At 48.6% G+C, this 15,044-nt stretch overlaps 6 protein-coding genes across 6 annotated transcripts; 1 reads left to right on the top strand and 5 right to left on the bottom strand.

Moving 5' to 3' along the window:
• On the bottom strand, positions 1–1,596 carry EI90DRAFT_2937126 (major facilitator superfamily domain-containing protein; the record flags this gene model as incomplete). Its single annotated transcript, XM_039055176.1, has 7 exons — positions 1–80; positions 169–362; positions 466–900; positions 969–1,071; positions 1,141–1,192; positions 1,290–1,457; positions 1,561–1,596. Coding segments are annotated over 7 exons (1,068 nt in total), but the record flags the coding sequence as incomplete, so codon positions are not given.
• Positions 1,597–1,600: 4 nt separating this feature from the next.
• EI90DRAFT_2481292 (uncharacterized protein) lies at positions 1,601–2,525 on the bottom strand. Its single transcript, XM_039053097.1, has 4 exons — positions 2,035–2,525; positions 1,917–1,939; positions 1,844–1,865; positions 1,601–1,700 (listed from the first exon to the last, which is right to left on the bottom strand). The coding sequence occupies exons 1-4, from the start codon at positions 2,287–2,289 to the stop codon at positions 1,641–1,643; spliced, it is 360 nt and encodes a 119-aa protein (XP_038910841.1). The 5' UTR covers positions 2,290–2,525; the 3' UTR covers positions 1,601–1,640.
• A 1,419-nt stretch (positions 2,526–3,944) lies between these two features.
• EI90DRAFT_2481187 (MFS general substrate transporter) lies at positions 3,945–6,666 on the bottom strand. The gene is made up of 11 exons (XM_039053096.1): positions 6,220–6,666; positions 6,084–6,106; positions 6,007–6,028; positions 5,779–5,834; positions 5,698–5,719; positions 5,438–5,605; positions 5,308–5,359; positions 5,129–5,231; positions 4,625–5,059; positions 4,357–4,550; positions 3,945–4,285 (listed from the first exon to the last, which is right to left on the bottom strand). The coding sequence occupies exons 1-11, from the start codon at positions 6,448–6,450 to the stop codon at positions 4,206–4,208; spliced, it is 1,386 nt and encodes a 461-aa protein (XP_038910840.1). The 5' UTR covers positions 6,451–6,666; the 3' UTR covers positions 3,945–4,205.
• A 1,779-nt stretch (positions 6,667–8,445) lies between these two features.
• EI90DRAFT_3077971 (major facilitator superfamily domain-containing protein) lies at positions 8,446–10,875 on the bottom strand. The gene is given in 12 exon segments (XM_039061754.1): positions 8,446–8,941; positions 9,015–9,208; positions 9,294–9,728; positions 9,789–9,881; positions 9,930–9,941; positions 9,957–10,006; positions 10,099–10,266; positions 10,351–10,372; positions 10,441–10,496; positions 10,642–10,669; positions 10,725–10,747; positions 10,849–10,875. The coding sequence occupies 11 exon segments, from the start codon at positions 10,733–10,735 to the stop codon at positions 8,862–8,864; spliced, it is 1,149 nt and encodes a 382-aa protein (XP_038910839.1). The 5' UTR covers positions 10,736–10,747; positions 10,849–10,875; the 3' UTR covers positions 8,446–8,861.
• A 1,870-nt stretch (positions 10,876–12,745) lies between these two features.
• Positions 12,746–14,104, top strand: EI90DRAFT_3131031 (uncharacterized protein; the record flags this gene model as incomplete). Its single annotated transcript, XM_039064359.1, has 6 exons — positions 12,746–12,909; positions 12,966–13,457; positions 13,509–13,549; positions 13,618–13,749; positions 13,802–13,881; positions 13,946–14,104. The coding sequence occupies 6 exons, from the start codon at positions 12,746–12,748 to the stop codon at positions 14,102–14,104; spliced, it is 1,068 nt and encodes a 355-aa protein (XP_038910838.1).
• Positions 14,105–14,118: 14 nt separating this feature from the next.
• EI90DRAFT_3292519 (uncharacterized protein) lies at positions 14,119–15,044 on the bottom strand (the record flags this gene model as incomplete). The annotated part of the gene is made up of 5 exons (XM_039067339.1): positions 14,119–14,348; positions 14,406–14,611; positions 14,667–14,731; positions 14,781–14,850; positions 14,891–15,044. Coding segments are annotated over 5 exons (528 nt in total), but the record flags the coding sequence as incomplete, so codon positions are not given.

The raw sequence follows: 15,044 nt of genomic DNA, 5'->3' as shown, positions 1-15,044 counted from the left end.
TCAGAACTTCCCCCATGGGGACCCCGTAGCGACCCATTTTGCAGAAACCATAAGAATGAGAGAGAGCATAAGGATAGAACCTACAGAATCCCGCGTCAGGATCTTGATTAGCAAAACTTCCTCCTAGCCTTGAAGGAGAAGGGGGGGGAAACAGAGGAAAAATCTCACCTCCATACGCTCCAACTGCTTTATAGCCTCCTGTGGCGTCGCGAATAGCGCCGGGTATGGGCGGCCCACATAAGGCTCCAATTCCACTCAAAGTGAATAGCATCCCCGTTCTCCGGCCTATATCCCCTTGAACGCCAAATTGAGGATGTGTCAGCGGAGTAACGACAACCCCGATGAAAGCACCCGAGGCAATCCTATGCAGTTACACAAGGGGAAATTTTTCAGGAGGAGGGGGAAGCAAATTTGTTATGGTAAGAGCCTCCATATCATCACTGACGGAGAAAATGACGGGCTCACCCATATAAAACCGATACAGCAATCAACGACCCCATACTCAACGCATAAGGCCAAACATATGTCATCAAAGCTGCCAACACCATGAAGCACCCCAACACGTTGATAGGTCCATACCTCCCCGACAAAGCGCCCGAACCAAGCCTCCCAATACTCGAACATGCATTTGCTATCGAAATGAGATAAAAAGCCAGATCCCCGTTGATCTTGGCTACTTCGACTGCGGCTGTGTCAAGGTACGTCAAGACGGTGAACATCCCTAAGAAGCCGATTGTGGAGGAGAGATAATAGAGTGTAAAGTGGGGCGATTTGAACGCGGGGAGGTTGAAGAGGCCACCTTTTACATTGACGGGGGGAAGACGACGTCTGAGGAGAAGGTTCGCTGTGGTAGTTGCAAGGAGGGTAAAGAAGCCTAAAACGCGCATCGTCCAACGGAAGCTAGAGGGAAGATGCGCCGGAGGGAAAGTACGTACGCAGCGAGCTTGAGACGAACGAGAGAAACGTACCCGATTTTTGGGATGAGGGTACGAGTTACGATGGGTAGAAGTGTCCCGCCTACGCCTGACCCGACGGCTACTAAACCGAATACCAATGGTCTCCTCTTATGGACTTGGAAGAAGGTATCCACCGTTAGATCCAACTTGCTTTTCTGAGAAAAAAAGAATCTGTTCCACGTACAGTAATTTGATGCCACTGCAAATGTTGGTCCGAATAGGAAGCCCGACGACATCTGGCCCGAAAAGGCAGAGAAGACACGCATGTGAATTTCCGCCCAGTAAGAAAGAAGTAGACGAAAGAGAGGGGAGGGGATGAATGGTTACGCTTACTCCCACAGCAATTCCTTGGCATAACATAAACTGCCAATATCTTTCACATTCCCCTACAAGGAACGTTGAGAGGACGAGAAGACATGTGGCCGGTACCATTGTTTCTCGAAAGTATCCAACGTCGAAGAGTCGGCCACTGATCGACCCCGGTATCAGACCGAGTGAGTACTACGTGTGGGTGAGTGGTGCATAGGGAGGATAGGGCAAGTGAAAGGAAGGAGGCGAGTTATTGGCGACATCGGATTGGAAGCAGAGGGAAGATTTTACGAACCTGGACTGAGCCTATCCATGCACTGTAAGGCAGTACTTGAGCATGAAGCCAAGGAAAGCGGTTATATCTTCTGACGAAGCTTACATATTCGAATGGGACTGATCGGAGAGAATTGTTTGTGAATAAAACTCTTGAAAGACCTAGGGGTATCTCATTAGAATATTCGGCGGCGGACCACGAGGGTAATGAGGCTAGGATGTCGAGAACAACTCACACCCTAATTTGAATCGAGCCCGAAGAATTGTCAGAGCGCTGGGACGTCAGGGCGTCATCGGTTACGTACCCAAGCATTAACAAATCCAAATCTGACCATAGATGAGTTCACGATCAGAGGATAATTGAGGGAAACAACATACGTCGAGAAATTTAAGAGGGCACACTGGCGAGGACAATCATTTCGTGCAGCCGCAGGGGCGATTTGTTTGAAAGGGGATGTTAGTCCTATCTTGGAGTGAGCAGGTTTCAACAACTCACCCCAATGACGACAAGCCAAGCTTCGAGCCCCCCTTCAGGGTACTCGCCGTCATTAGAATTAGGGCCATCTGATAGGCTTAAATTCACTGGTGAGAATGAGAGAGGATCAAAGGTGGGGGATGAAGACGATGTCCTAATATTGGAGACCGGGTTGGTGTTCGTCATAGTTGCAGCGGACGAATGACGCTCGAGAGGAAAGGGGATGGTAGCGGCAGAAGGGGTCGACTTGGATATCGATTTTTCGTTAGAAGCCATACAGAGATGGGGAGTTGGATGAGCTGAAGGCGGATTGGAAGGATTGGCCGGATACACGACAACCAGTGAAACTTATATCAGTGAATGAACGAACAAGGGGATCGGAGTAGTATATTGCAGCGCTTGTGTGCCGAGCGTCAAGGACGAGGTGGAAGGAAATCCTATACGAAGTCAGGAACGAGCGTCCAGTCAAGATGTGGAAAAAGAGGGCGGCGGGTTGCGGACATAACCAACTCTGGCCATGATGAATAATGATTTTAATGGAGAGCTCCCACCACACACGAGCGCCTCGTTTCTGTTTAGCCGCTGATGAAACACAGCAGCTTGCTGTAAACGATTCGCGCGATGGTGGCAGTTTTAGCCAACGAGCTGGCTTTGGTGGCGAGCAACGTGCTGCATGACCTGGATCTTATCGATGTGTGACCTGAACAATCTGCAGGTTTACAAGGCGAATGAGCGGTTGGATCGGACCTATGATGATAGGAAAGCACCCGAGTCTCAGTATCCAAATCGGAATCTATGACAATCTGGCCAACGCATCCGTGTGATTTCAAATGTTCAATTAAGTAACCGAACAAGGGGCCTCCCTTCAGTGCCTAGAGATGTGCGAACGATGCCTTGCAAAGTTGAAAAAAAGAGGCGCAGGTGATGACTCATTAATGTTCACACAACATTACGTAGGTGATCTTGTCTCAGTGGCAGTCTCACACAGTGACTCACAACCACACATCATCGGCAAGTCACGAGGGACGGAATCTAAGGTTTAATTAAGCCGTCACTCCACGTGACCCATCCAACAGTACGACAACGCGGGTGTTACATAGGCAGGTTACCAGCCCTTATTAGTATAGGTGTTCACGCGATTTCGCTGGGCATTACAAGGGCGTTACGGGATTTTTTTGGTGTTACAAGGCGTTACGGGGTTTTGCTGGGCGGTTACAAGGGCGTTACAATGAAGCGACACTATAACTTTGTGTGCAAATTTATCAACTGCCGCCACTGCATGTAAATATTTAGACACCTATCTATAAGGCCAAACCTAGGCATCTTCCTATTCCTAGTTCGAGGAGGGGGAGAAGGCTTGTTGCGTACGCACCAACTGCTTTATAGTCTCCTGTGGTATCATGAATATAGCTAGACCACACAAGACTCCGATCCTCGAACTCAATAGCATCCCCATTCTGGTTCCGTGTTCAGTGAAGAATATAAGTAAATTTTTCGTGGAAATATTGCTAAAGGAACGAACAAGAAGCTCACCCTAAAAATCGATACAGTAATCAACGATCCCACACTCAAAGCATAAGGTCAAACATACTGATGTGCCACACAAGGCTTGTCCCGGCACGACATCTATGCAGTCTTAGCGGGAGACTCCGCGAAGGGCCGTCGCCATAAATACAAATCACCCGGAGAACGCTGCGAATAAAATTTTGTGCTATGTTTTGGTGAGTGCGATGTACAGATGGATTCTCTGATTACGTGCTTGTGGCGGAACTATGATCTCTAACATAACTATAGTGGCAAGACTGCCACGGCCATTCTTGTTCCTCTCAAAGGCCAAGTCCATTGGATCCCGCGCATGTTCTGACGAAGTTCACAAATACAGCAACCAGAAAAACGACGGTCATTCTCGCTGATTTTCAAGGCTAATTGTCCCATGCTTGGATAACTCAATCAGGACCCGAACCCAACATCTACCCTGACCAAAAAAATCAACCTAATGCTTCTACTGCATTCAATATACGTCCATGTTTACATACTCTACATACATGCGCAGGTCATTCTTCGCAGAAGGCGCATCTAAAAACAAAAACAAGACATGAAACGAAAGAGGAACTGTGAAACGTGCACGAGTGTAAAACAATGTCCCGTTAATGACCACTGTTATCCCCCAATAAATGGGTAGGTGGCTCCCATTAGAATTTCCCCCATGGAGACCCCGTAGCGACCCACTTTGCGGCGAACATCAGAACGACAGAAAGTACAAGGATGGAACCTACCAAATTCCACACCAACATGACCGTCAACGAAGCCCCTACTCGAGAAGGAGAACAAAGGGATACCCACCTGCAAACCCCCCGACTGCTTCGTAACCTCCCGTCGCGTCACGAATGACACCTGATATAGGTGCACCACATAGGATTCCGATGCTGCCGCAAGTGAATAGCATCCCCGTTCTTCGCCCCATGTCCCCTTGAGCACCAAATTTAGGGTGCGACAATGGCGTACCGACGAGCCCGACGAAAGCACCCACTGCAACCCTATGCAAAGGAGGGGTCAAATTCCTTTTTGGTAGGATCCACATCGCCACCAAGAGGGTGGCACTTGGGCTTACCCATACACGATCGATACAAAAATCAAGGATCCCAGATTCAAACAATAAGGCCAAACGTACGTCATCATGGCCGCTATCGCCACGAAGCACCCCAGCATGTTCACAGGTCCATACCACCCGGCCAAAATACCTGAAACAAGCCTTCCAATACCCGAACAAGCATTAGCTAACGCAACGAGATAAAATGCCAGATCCACAGGTATTTTGGCTGCTTCTATGGCAGCGATGTCGAGATATGTCAACAAGGTGAACAACCCTAGATAGATGGTTGTGCAGGAGATGTAGTACAGTGTAAAGTGGAGCAATTTGAAGGCCGGGAGATTGAAGAGACCACCCTTTACGTTGGTAGGGGAAAGACGCCGTTTGAGGAGAAGGGTCGCCATGCCAGTAGTGAGGAGGAGAAGAAAACCTAGGATGCGCATCGTCCAGGGAAAGCTGCGGAGAGTGAAGAAGCGAGTGCGTAGTGAACGCCAAGTGTGAATTGAGACGATTGAGAACGCGTACCCGACTTTCGGGATGAGGGTGCGAGTTACGATGGGTAAAACCGTCCCGCCTACGCTGGATCCAATGGATATTAAACCAAATACAAATGGCCTTCTCTTATGAACTTTGAAGAAGGCGAGAGAGTGTGCTATTGTTAAGCACACCTGTCAAGCAACAAACTAAGAAAGGTGACCACGTACAATAATTTGCTGCTACCGCAAACGTCGGACCGAACAGGAATCCTGAGGATATCTACTCTCGGGTACAGGAAAAATACATATGGACAAGTCGATATCGAGCCAAAAATAATTAAAATAAAAACTACACTACCCCAACAGCAAATCCTTGTGCTAGCATAAACTGCCAATACTTCTTACATTCTCCGACAACAAACGTTGAAATGACGAGAATGCCTGTGGCTAGAATGTTTGTTCCCTGGTAGTATCCAATGTCGAAGAGTCGACCGCTGATTATGGCTGGCATCAAGCTCAGTGAGATCTGTATACAGTCAAATAATCCATACGAGTCCAAGGAAGGGGAAGTGGGTGATCGGCGACGTTCGGTCCAAGTAGAGAAAGGATACAACGGACCTGTACTGAACCTATCCATGCTCTTTAAAATAGAAATCAAGCAAATGCCAAGCAGGGGTGATGTCTTCCTATGGAACTCACATATTCGAAGGCGACTGACCGGAAAGGATCGTTCGTGAATAATACTCTTGAAAGACCTTTAGGAGACTTTGTTGGGAAGAATGCGAAGTCGAATGAGGCTAATAGCAAGAGGCTCACACCCTATTTAATCGAGATCAAAGGATTTTGGATACATAATCAGATCGTCACTGATTTGCTGCCCACGCCAAGGAAACGCTCAATCTGGGGTTTAGGATCATTGGTACGTACCCAACTGTTAGCCATTCCAAATCTGCTCATGGAGAAATGAGTGATTTCGATAATAGCATATCGAGGTAATACTGTACGTTGAGAACATTAAGAGGTTACACTGGTGAGGGCGGTTAGTGTGTCCGAATTGGCACAATCAGGACAATGAATGTGGTTGGAGGGGAAGAGGAGGCATCATTGGATAGTCGATTTCCGTAGCCGCTGAATACTCACCCCAAAGACGACAAGCCAAGCTCTAAGTCCGCCCTCAGGGTACTCGAGAGTTCGAGCAAGACCACTCTCCCCACCGATTTCATCCTCCGTTACGTTGGGGGCCTTAACACAGTCTTCGTCTCCGGTGATCGAGCTTTTCTTATCCTTGCCATCAGTCTTATTTTTACCGGATGATGACTCGACAACTTTTTCATGATCTCTAGGATTGGAGATCGGATTAGTGTCTGCCATGGTTTCTGTCGTTGAAGAAGTGCGGTAGAAGTTGTAGTAGGAGTTGAGATGGTAATGGTGGTAGTCCCGGAAGAAGCGGCCAGAGCCAATGGAGATCTTTCTTTGGAAGCCATGCGGCAGTGGTAGGCGAAAAGCTGAATGGAATGGAGTCAAAAAGACAGGATGTACACATGATAGTTGGCAACCAGTGAATAGATGGACGCGGGGGAGTGTCCCCGCAGCCCTTCTGTCCCGCGCACCAAGGGCGAGGCAAGGAATGCTCTTTACCAGCCCAGAAACCAGGTAGGGAAGCCGGTATGCAAAGGAGCTTGATTCGTCCCCATGATATAAGCACAATATAGCACAATATTGATTTGGACAAGAAAGGATATTCGAACATATGAGCCATGACCAACCACTCGTGAGGTGTAGTGAGGTGTTGGTCGCTAGATTTCACAGAGCTTTTATGCGATAATCATAACAGACGGACAGAAGGAATTCTTGTAGCTCAAACACAGCGCACGAAAAGCCAGCGAGCGAAGCTAAACTTCGGACCGATCTCGTTCCTGGGAACTCGCACGCCCAATGCGGTAGTTCCGTCGGGCACATGCACAGCCATGCCGGACCGTCCAAGTCCCGGTGTTGACTGAATTCTTATTTGTTTCTCTGTTTTTCATGGATTCATGGATCAGGACACCTAGGGAGGATCCCACCCCCTACTTGGAACGGGTGACATCGAAGTCACGAGTGAATTGATCGTCCCAGTGTCTGAATTATCTACATCCATTGGACGGCAGAAAGACGAGGATTTCAAGAGATGCTGGTCACCTGCCTGCAGGGTTTCGAGTGCGTGTTGTTATGAGCTGGGGGTGGATGCTCGGCATTCAAGTTGTCCGACGGAGGGAACGAGGGCGATATAAAAGGTTCTTTTTCTGGTGTAGACCAATTACAGTTCTACTTTACTGGGATCCTACAGTAACATTGGTAGTTAACGAAGAATCGAACGATATGAATGTTGTGGCAAGCGGTGGGTTGCGGAGAACCACCACAACCCAGAGGACACCGCCACATAACCCTATCATGATGATGTAAGTTGTTGTACTCTAATTTGTTACGCGGCAGTTGCAGCTAGCCCGACTAATTACTACATGAGGGGCTCGTCATTGTCGTCAATACAAGGTAGGGTTGTCTGGTTGGTGTGGTCGGGGCGACGGGGTCGTCTGGGTTGTGACATCTGGTGTCTGGGTTATGTCTGGGTATGCGTGGGGGTGTAGTGTCTATGTCACTACTCTCTCTCTACGGTGGGTTACTGCACTCCTGTTTCCTGTTCCCCCGCTTTGCGTTGCTCTCTGTCCGCCCCTTCTTGATGAAGTCTGCGAGTCTAAGAATGTCTTTGGGCTTCCTCATAAGGGTCGAAAACCTGCTCTGGCGGCCGCGGTCCAGTACGTGTCTATGTTTCTTGAGCTGTGGGAATACCTGGAGGATGTGTTCTTTCGTCTGGTTAGCTGCCCCACATGTACACTCTCTGCTCTCTGGGCGTGCTTGCCCAATGTTCCTCTTCCATGTCCTGCTTGTGCAAGCTTTCTACATAGGATAATGGGTGGTAGCGGAGTCTGTCCGGGCTGAGGAGAGCTCCCCCTTTGGCCAGCTCGTCTACGCGCTCGTTGCCCTTGATGCCACTGTGGCCGGGGCACCAGCTTATCGCGACCTTGAGGTCGTCTTTGCCGTCCAGGAGCCTGCCACGCTGCCTTCCTAAAGGTCCGGGTGTATTCTTGGGCTTCCCTTGGAAGATGCCGCCGATCGCGCTTGTATTGTCTGAGTAAAATACTATGTTTGACGACTTGTGAGTGCGCAGGTCGTTTTCGATGAAGCAACGTGCCTTTTCCACCGCTTCCCTCAGCTCCATCATTTCTGTGTCGAAGGCTTCTACCTAGCTACCCATAGATCCATTCCTCTCAAATACTGTTTCTCCTGGTAAGTAGCCCGCTACTCCAAATCCAGTGTATTTTTGTCCTTCTTGGATCCGTCGAAGTACACGACGATGTATAAGAGTACCTCTCGGATGGTAAGCCGTACTGTCACTACAAAGGTGGCTGCGGGGATAACAAAATAAAATACAACAACACAGCAGCGGCCCGTGCGCTGTCGTGACTTGTCTCCAACACTGTGGAAGGTCGTTGTCGCTAATTACCAAGGCTTGGCCGGCTTGAATAGCTCAAGGCTCAGACCCATGCATCTCTTCATCTGCAATCGTCATTTCCATATACTACACGTGTGCGTCCCATTCTTCGTGAAAGGGCGCTGCTGCATGGCTGTCTATGTGCGCATTCAAAAGAAACAAGCGGAAACGGGGGCTGCGAAAAACGGACAAGGTGCGAAAGCATAGATCAACATCGCGTTAATAACCATCATTGGCCGGTAGGGGGCTCCCATCAGAACTTCCCCCACAGGGACCTAGTGGCGACCCATTTTGCAGAAATCATAAGAACGATAGAAAGCACAAGGGTGGAACCTACAAATCCCACATCACGATAACCGTCAACGAAACCTCTACCTCAGAAGAAAGCAAAGAAAAGGACACTTACCCGCGTACGCCCCAACCGCTGCGTAGCCTCCCGTAGCGTCACGAATAACACCTGAGATGGGTGCACCACATAGGACTCCAACACTGCCACAAGTGAATAACATCCCTGTTCTTCGTCCCATGTCCCCTTGAACACCGAATTCGGGGTGCGACAATGGCGTGCTGAAAAGCCCGATGAAAGCACCCACTGCAATCCTATACAGATGGGAGGGAAATCATGGATTAATTTTCTTTCGGTTAGGATTCACGCTGTAGCCAAATGAGCGGTATTTGTGCGCACCCATATATAATCGACACAAAAATCAAGGATCCCAGATTCAAACTGTAAGGCCAAACGTACGTCATCACGGCCGCTATCACCATGAAGCACCCCAGCACGTTCACAGGCCCATACCACCCGGCCAAAATAGCTGAAACAACCCTTCCAATACTTGAACAAGCATTGGCTAACGCAATGAGATAAAATGCCGTATCCACAGGTACTTTGGCTACTTCTATGGCGGCGATGTCCAGGTATGTTAACAAGGTGAACAGCCCTAGATGGATGCCTGTGCAAGAGGCGTAGTAGAGTGTGAAGTGGGGTGACTTGAATGCTGGGAGATTGAAGAGACCACCCTTTACGTTGGTGGGGGGAAGACGACGTTTGAGGAAGAGATTTGCTGTACCAGTAGTGAGGAGGAGAATAAAGCCTAGGACGCGTATTGTCCAGGCAAAGCTGGGGAGGATATATAAGCAGGTGCGTAGCGAAGGCAAAATGTGAGTTGAGAACACATACCCAACTTTTGGAATGAGGATGCGAGTTACGATGGGCAAAACTGTCCCACCAATGCTAGATCCAATGGATATTAAACCAAATACCAATGGCCTCCTCTTATGAACTTGGAAGAGGGTGCTATTATTAAGTACATAGGTATACCTTCCGAAGAAACATGCCCACTTACAATAATTGGCTGCCACTGCAAACGTCGGACCGTTTAGGAACCCTGATGATATCTGTTCCCAAGTGCAAGGAGAGTACGTGTAGATAGGTCAACGTCAAGCCGAAGGGGAGGTAGGCAAAGAAAACAAAAACAAAAGTACGCTACCCCAACAGCAAATCCCTGAGCTAGCATAAACTGCCAATATCTCTTACATTCCCCAACGACGAATGCTGAGATGATGAAAAGGCACGTAGCTAGAATATTTGTTTCGCGGTAATATCCAATGTCGAATAGTCGGCCGCTGATTATGCCAGGCATCATGTTCAGTGAGAACTGTGGGCAATCGAATGGTTCATGGAAATGAAGAGTGGGTGATTAGTGACGATGGGTTCGAGTAGGGGGATGGATACAACGAACCTGAACCGAGCCTATCCATGCTCTGTACCATAGAAATTGAACAAACGTCAACCCAGGCAAGGCGGTAATACCCCTTCACGGCGGACTTACATGTTCGAGGACGATTGTTCGGAAAGAATCGTTCGTGAATAATACTCTTGAAAGACCTTTAGACGACATTGTCAGAAAGAACCCGAAATTTGATAAGGCTGAAAGCAAGAGGTTTACACCCTATTTGAATTGAGATCGAGGGGATTTTGGATCATCAGATCGTTGCTGATTTGTTACCTGGGTCGAGGAGAAAATATTGGTACGTACCCAAGTGTTGACCATGCCGAACCTGTTGATAGGGAATTGAGTTATTTCGATAATCACATATCAGGGAAATATCATACGTCGAGAACATTAAGAGATTACACTGACGAGGATGATCAGCGCGCACAATCGGGACAGTGGATTTTGGAAAGGGGGGTGTTGCTCCCATCGGGTGGGCGATTTCCGTAGCCGTTGAACACTCACCCCAAGGACGACAAGCCAAGCTCTAAGTCCCCCCTCAGGGTACTCAATTCCATCGGAAGACTCGAGAGTTCGAATACAACCAGTTCTTCCGTCGATCTCGTCCCGTTCATCGCCCCTTAAGTCGAAGCCCTTCACACAGTCTTTGTCTCCCGCGAGTGAACCTTTCTCATCATTGCTGTCAGCCTTAAATTCACCGGATGACGGCTCGACAACTTTTTCATCGTCTCTAGGATTGGATATCGCGTCAATGTCCGCCATGGTTTCGGTCGGTGAGTAAACCTCGCAGAGGTGCGTAGTAGGAGTTGGGGTGGTGATGGGGGTACTGGCAGAAGTAAGGGTCAAAACCGGTCTTGAAGTCATGTGGAAAGCGTACGTAAAATGAGCTAAATAAAGGGGGGCCAAGGGACGGGATGTATATACACATGACAGCTGACTGGACTCATTCACCACAGGTGAATGGATGAACCGAGGCGAGAGGGTCCCAGCAGTCTGTAGCTACTAACACTTCTGTATCGTGCGTCGGGGGCGAGGCAGGGGACACTCTCTTATTCAGTCCAGGAGTCAGGCCGTGATGTAGAGGTGCACGGTGCAAATGGGGATTTGGTTTATGTATCCCCATGATCGATATAAGGACAATATTGGATATTTCGAACATATGAGCCTGTTGTTTATGATTGGCCGCTCGTGAGGTGCAGTGACGTGCCGGTTATCAAGCCATTTGTGCAATGATTATTGACCAAGCTTGCGGGGCGGTTGTTGGGATAGGATTCTTAAAGCCATTTCGAGGATAAGCTAGGACTTCGGACCGAACCCGTTCCTGAGTCATGCACGAAGCTCTTCCAATTCAATCGCCTTATTTTGGCCTCTTCCCTTCAGCAGGCGCACAGCCATGACGGCCGAGACACCGCATGGATAACAAGATAACCAAGATCTCGCACAGTTGATATACGGTTGACCGCTGCACCAATCTGAACCCAAAACCCGATAATTTACTAGGCAGGTTCCCAGCCTGTACTAGAGTAGAATAATGACTTGCAAGGGGAGTATCGATCGCTTTCCAACATTGGACCGTCCTCCCTATCTTGTATCTGTCGATTCTCTCAATCGTGTCTACTACACTGTAAGATAGCCTCACTGCCACGTCGTCATGAGGGGTAACATTGGACTTGCTCGCTACCTCTCACCTTATTCATGACGAAGCCCCCGGACTTCGGCACCCCCGCCAGAAGCCTAAATTCTGCAGGTTGGATATCCCGGATAATCAAAACAAGCAGAAAATCCGCATAGGTGACCAGTGAGAGGCACCAAAACGTGCTACATAGTTTGTTGGCCACCCATCATCCATGATATGTGACTGACATTACTCCTCGTTCCGAGCAAGCTCCATCTCCCAGTAGATCGAGGCAACCAGACAAGTGATAAGCAGTCCCCAAGTTGCAGAAACTTACGCTTCTATTGACACTAGTTCTTCCGTTGCATGTGTGGCATGATCCTCAGCTAAACCGCATAGCAACAAACGCCCATACCCACCGTAACGGATAATTCCCAGCTCGGCCGCATAGTAAGCAGAAGGGGTAAAAATCTATAAAAAATCATTCAAGGGTCCCTGGAACATGGACAGCCATGACAATGCGAATTAACACTCCACCAAAGGCACCGAATCGTAGAAGCATCTCTGGGGCCGGATGCGTTGCAATTTGCTCGGTTGTCAACATAAGTACTCTGAAGAGGAATAATTCATCTAGATAAGACATTTCAAAAAACCGGAATCACAGGCAACCATAGGCGATGGTGACCACGGCCTCGTAACTACTTGACTCAGTAGTGAAGGAACGACAGTACATCGCCACCAATACAAGATAAACTGAATTTGCCAACACGCCAACCAAGGGTAGTAATGTCCGATCTCGCTAACAAGATTGTCATCCTCGTCACTGGTGGATCGGGACTGGTTGGATCGGCTATCAGATGGGTGATTGACAACGAGCCCCCAAATTCGCGATTCGGGAAACACGATAATGAGGAATGGATATTTGCGCGTTCTAGTGAGGGTGATCTGAGGTGCACGGCTTGTCCACCAAGTCAAGCAAGACATAACCTCTCTTTTTTGCCACCAGGGACCCTGAAGCTGCTAAGAAGCTGTTCGAGAAGTATAAACCCACTCATGTTATTCACCTGGCTGCACTAGGTAACTTGTTTGGTATCGATCTAATTCTCGCTGACAATTCTGTAGTTGGCGGGCTCTTCAAGAACATGAAATATAAACTGACATTCCTCCGAGATAATACACTCATCAATGATAATGTCCTTCAAACGTCCCATGAAACGAAGGTTAAAAAGGTCATCTCCTGCTTGTCGACGTGCGTTTTCCCCGATAGGGTTCAGTATCCCCTCGATGAGACAAAGATTCATCTTGGCCCTCCACATGAGAGCAATTTTGGGTACGCGCATGCGAAGCGGATGGTGGACGTGACAAACCAGTGGGCGCATTCCGATCAGAGCAACGGAGGTGGTCCTGACTTCCTGCTGCACAGTGCCTATCATGAAGAATTCGGCAGTTCCTTTACATCTGCCATCCCAACGAATGTCTTCGGTCCCCACGATAACTTGTGTGTATCTCCATACCAGTTTGGAGTCGAATGATTGATCGACTCTCTCAGCGATCTGGAGGACTCCATGTCATACCAGGACTCCTCCACAAGTGTTATTTGGCAAAAAGCAGAGTACTCAATTCGCTTCAATGTCGTATTTGCTGATCGGCAATCCTAGAGAACGGCACGCCCTTTACCGTAGCAGGAACTGGGAAACCCCTTCGACAATTCATTTACTCGCGAGACCTCGCAAAGCTATTCATCTGGCAGTTGAGGGAGTATGACGAGATTGATCCCGTCATTCTATCTGGTTCGTTTGAGCACAGTTTGCTCAATATAATGGTTTGATGAAGCTCACTTAGTCGGTGAGAACGAGGAGATCAGCATCAAGCAGGTCGCAGATGCTATAGTCAAAGCCATCGGCTTTGAAGGCGATTACAAGGTGAGGGAAGTTAATTGTGTTAGATGCTTAATTCCAGAACCCAGTGGCCTTTCTCCATCTCCAGTTCGATACGACTCGAGCAGATGGGCAGTTCCGCAAACCTGCTTCAAACGCAAAGCTTCTGAGGTTAATCGCAATTTCACCTTCACGCCTTTTGATCAAGGTGAGGGGTTTCCTGTACGGAAACGGGCCCAACTTGACTGCGGTTGGTTTATCATCGTAGCTTTGGAGGAGACTGCAGCGTGGTTTGTGCAGAATTATGATAAGGCTAGAATCGGACAAGTGCCAAAGCGAATGAACCAGAGTAGGAGTTGCATTCCATGTAGAACTCGGACCATTGTAATTTCAGCATTTAGATAGTATAAGTAGGATATCCGTACAAGGGCACACGATCCCTTTTCATGTTTCATTAGTCGGAAGCCAGCCAACGTAACTTAAAAATCGCCCCAATTACGGCGGAATTTGTACTGTACGAAGATTGTTAGAGAACCAACAGAGCATGTGCATGCGTGATGACAACGGACTTTGTACGGCGCATTCTTCCTCAACTTTTCAGCAGGAGTCTTGGGCGGTCGATACCCTTCTGCACCCTGACCCCATTCCGGCTTGTCTCGCGCTTCCTTGACGATGTTGAGGTAACCAGCCTTGGGATCCTTTTTGGGTCGAATAAACTTGGGCCCAGATTTTGAAGGCTGACCTGTCGTCTCACTGGACGCAGGCAATACTTTCGCTGAAGGTGTTTGTCGTGGAGGGTTTGGCTTCTTCTGGGCTTAGTGTCGGCAAACCTTGGAATTCGCGCTCTCGGTTCTCCTCCTCGAGTTCAATTCTCTCATGATGCTTGAAGTGTTCGCTGCAGTATCGTCAGGGTGGGAGGTCCAACAACGATACGAAGTGCTTACGTATCCTCAGGATGGTTGTAGGATTCATCCGTTTGTGTTTCGGAGTGTTGTGGTATTGTTCTGATCACGTCTGTGAACAAGTCGCTTCAACGTATCTCAAGACGACACACCTTCGTGGTGCAAGAAGAACTCGCTCTCTTCATCGTAGTGATGTCCCTCAGCGCCAAGATTGCTATAGTCCGGAAGTGCGGCCAATCCAGCAGCTTCGAACTCTTCCAATGAGATGACCCCATCGCGGTTGGTGTCGATCTTGGCTAGAACTCT

The sequence above is a fragment of the Cantharellus anzutake genome, assembly GCF_015039405.1.
Source record: "Cantharellus anzutake strain C23 chromosome Unknown EI90scaffold_72, whole genome shotgun sequence".
Taxonomy (NCBI): Eukaryota; Fungi; Basidiomycota; class Agaricomycetes; order Cantharellales; family Hydnaceae; genus Cantharellus; species Cantharellus anzutake.
Note: the sequence above shows the minus strand (reverse complement) of the source record. Positions and strands in the feature narration are given on the sequence as shown.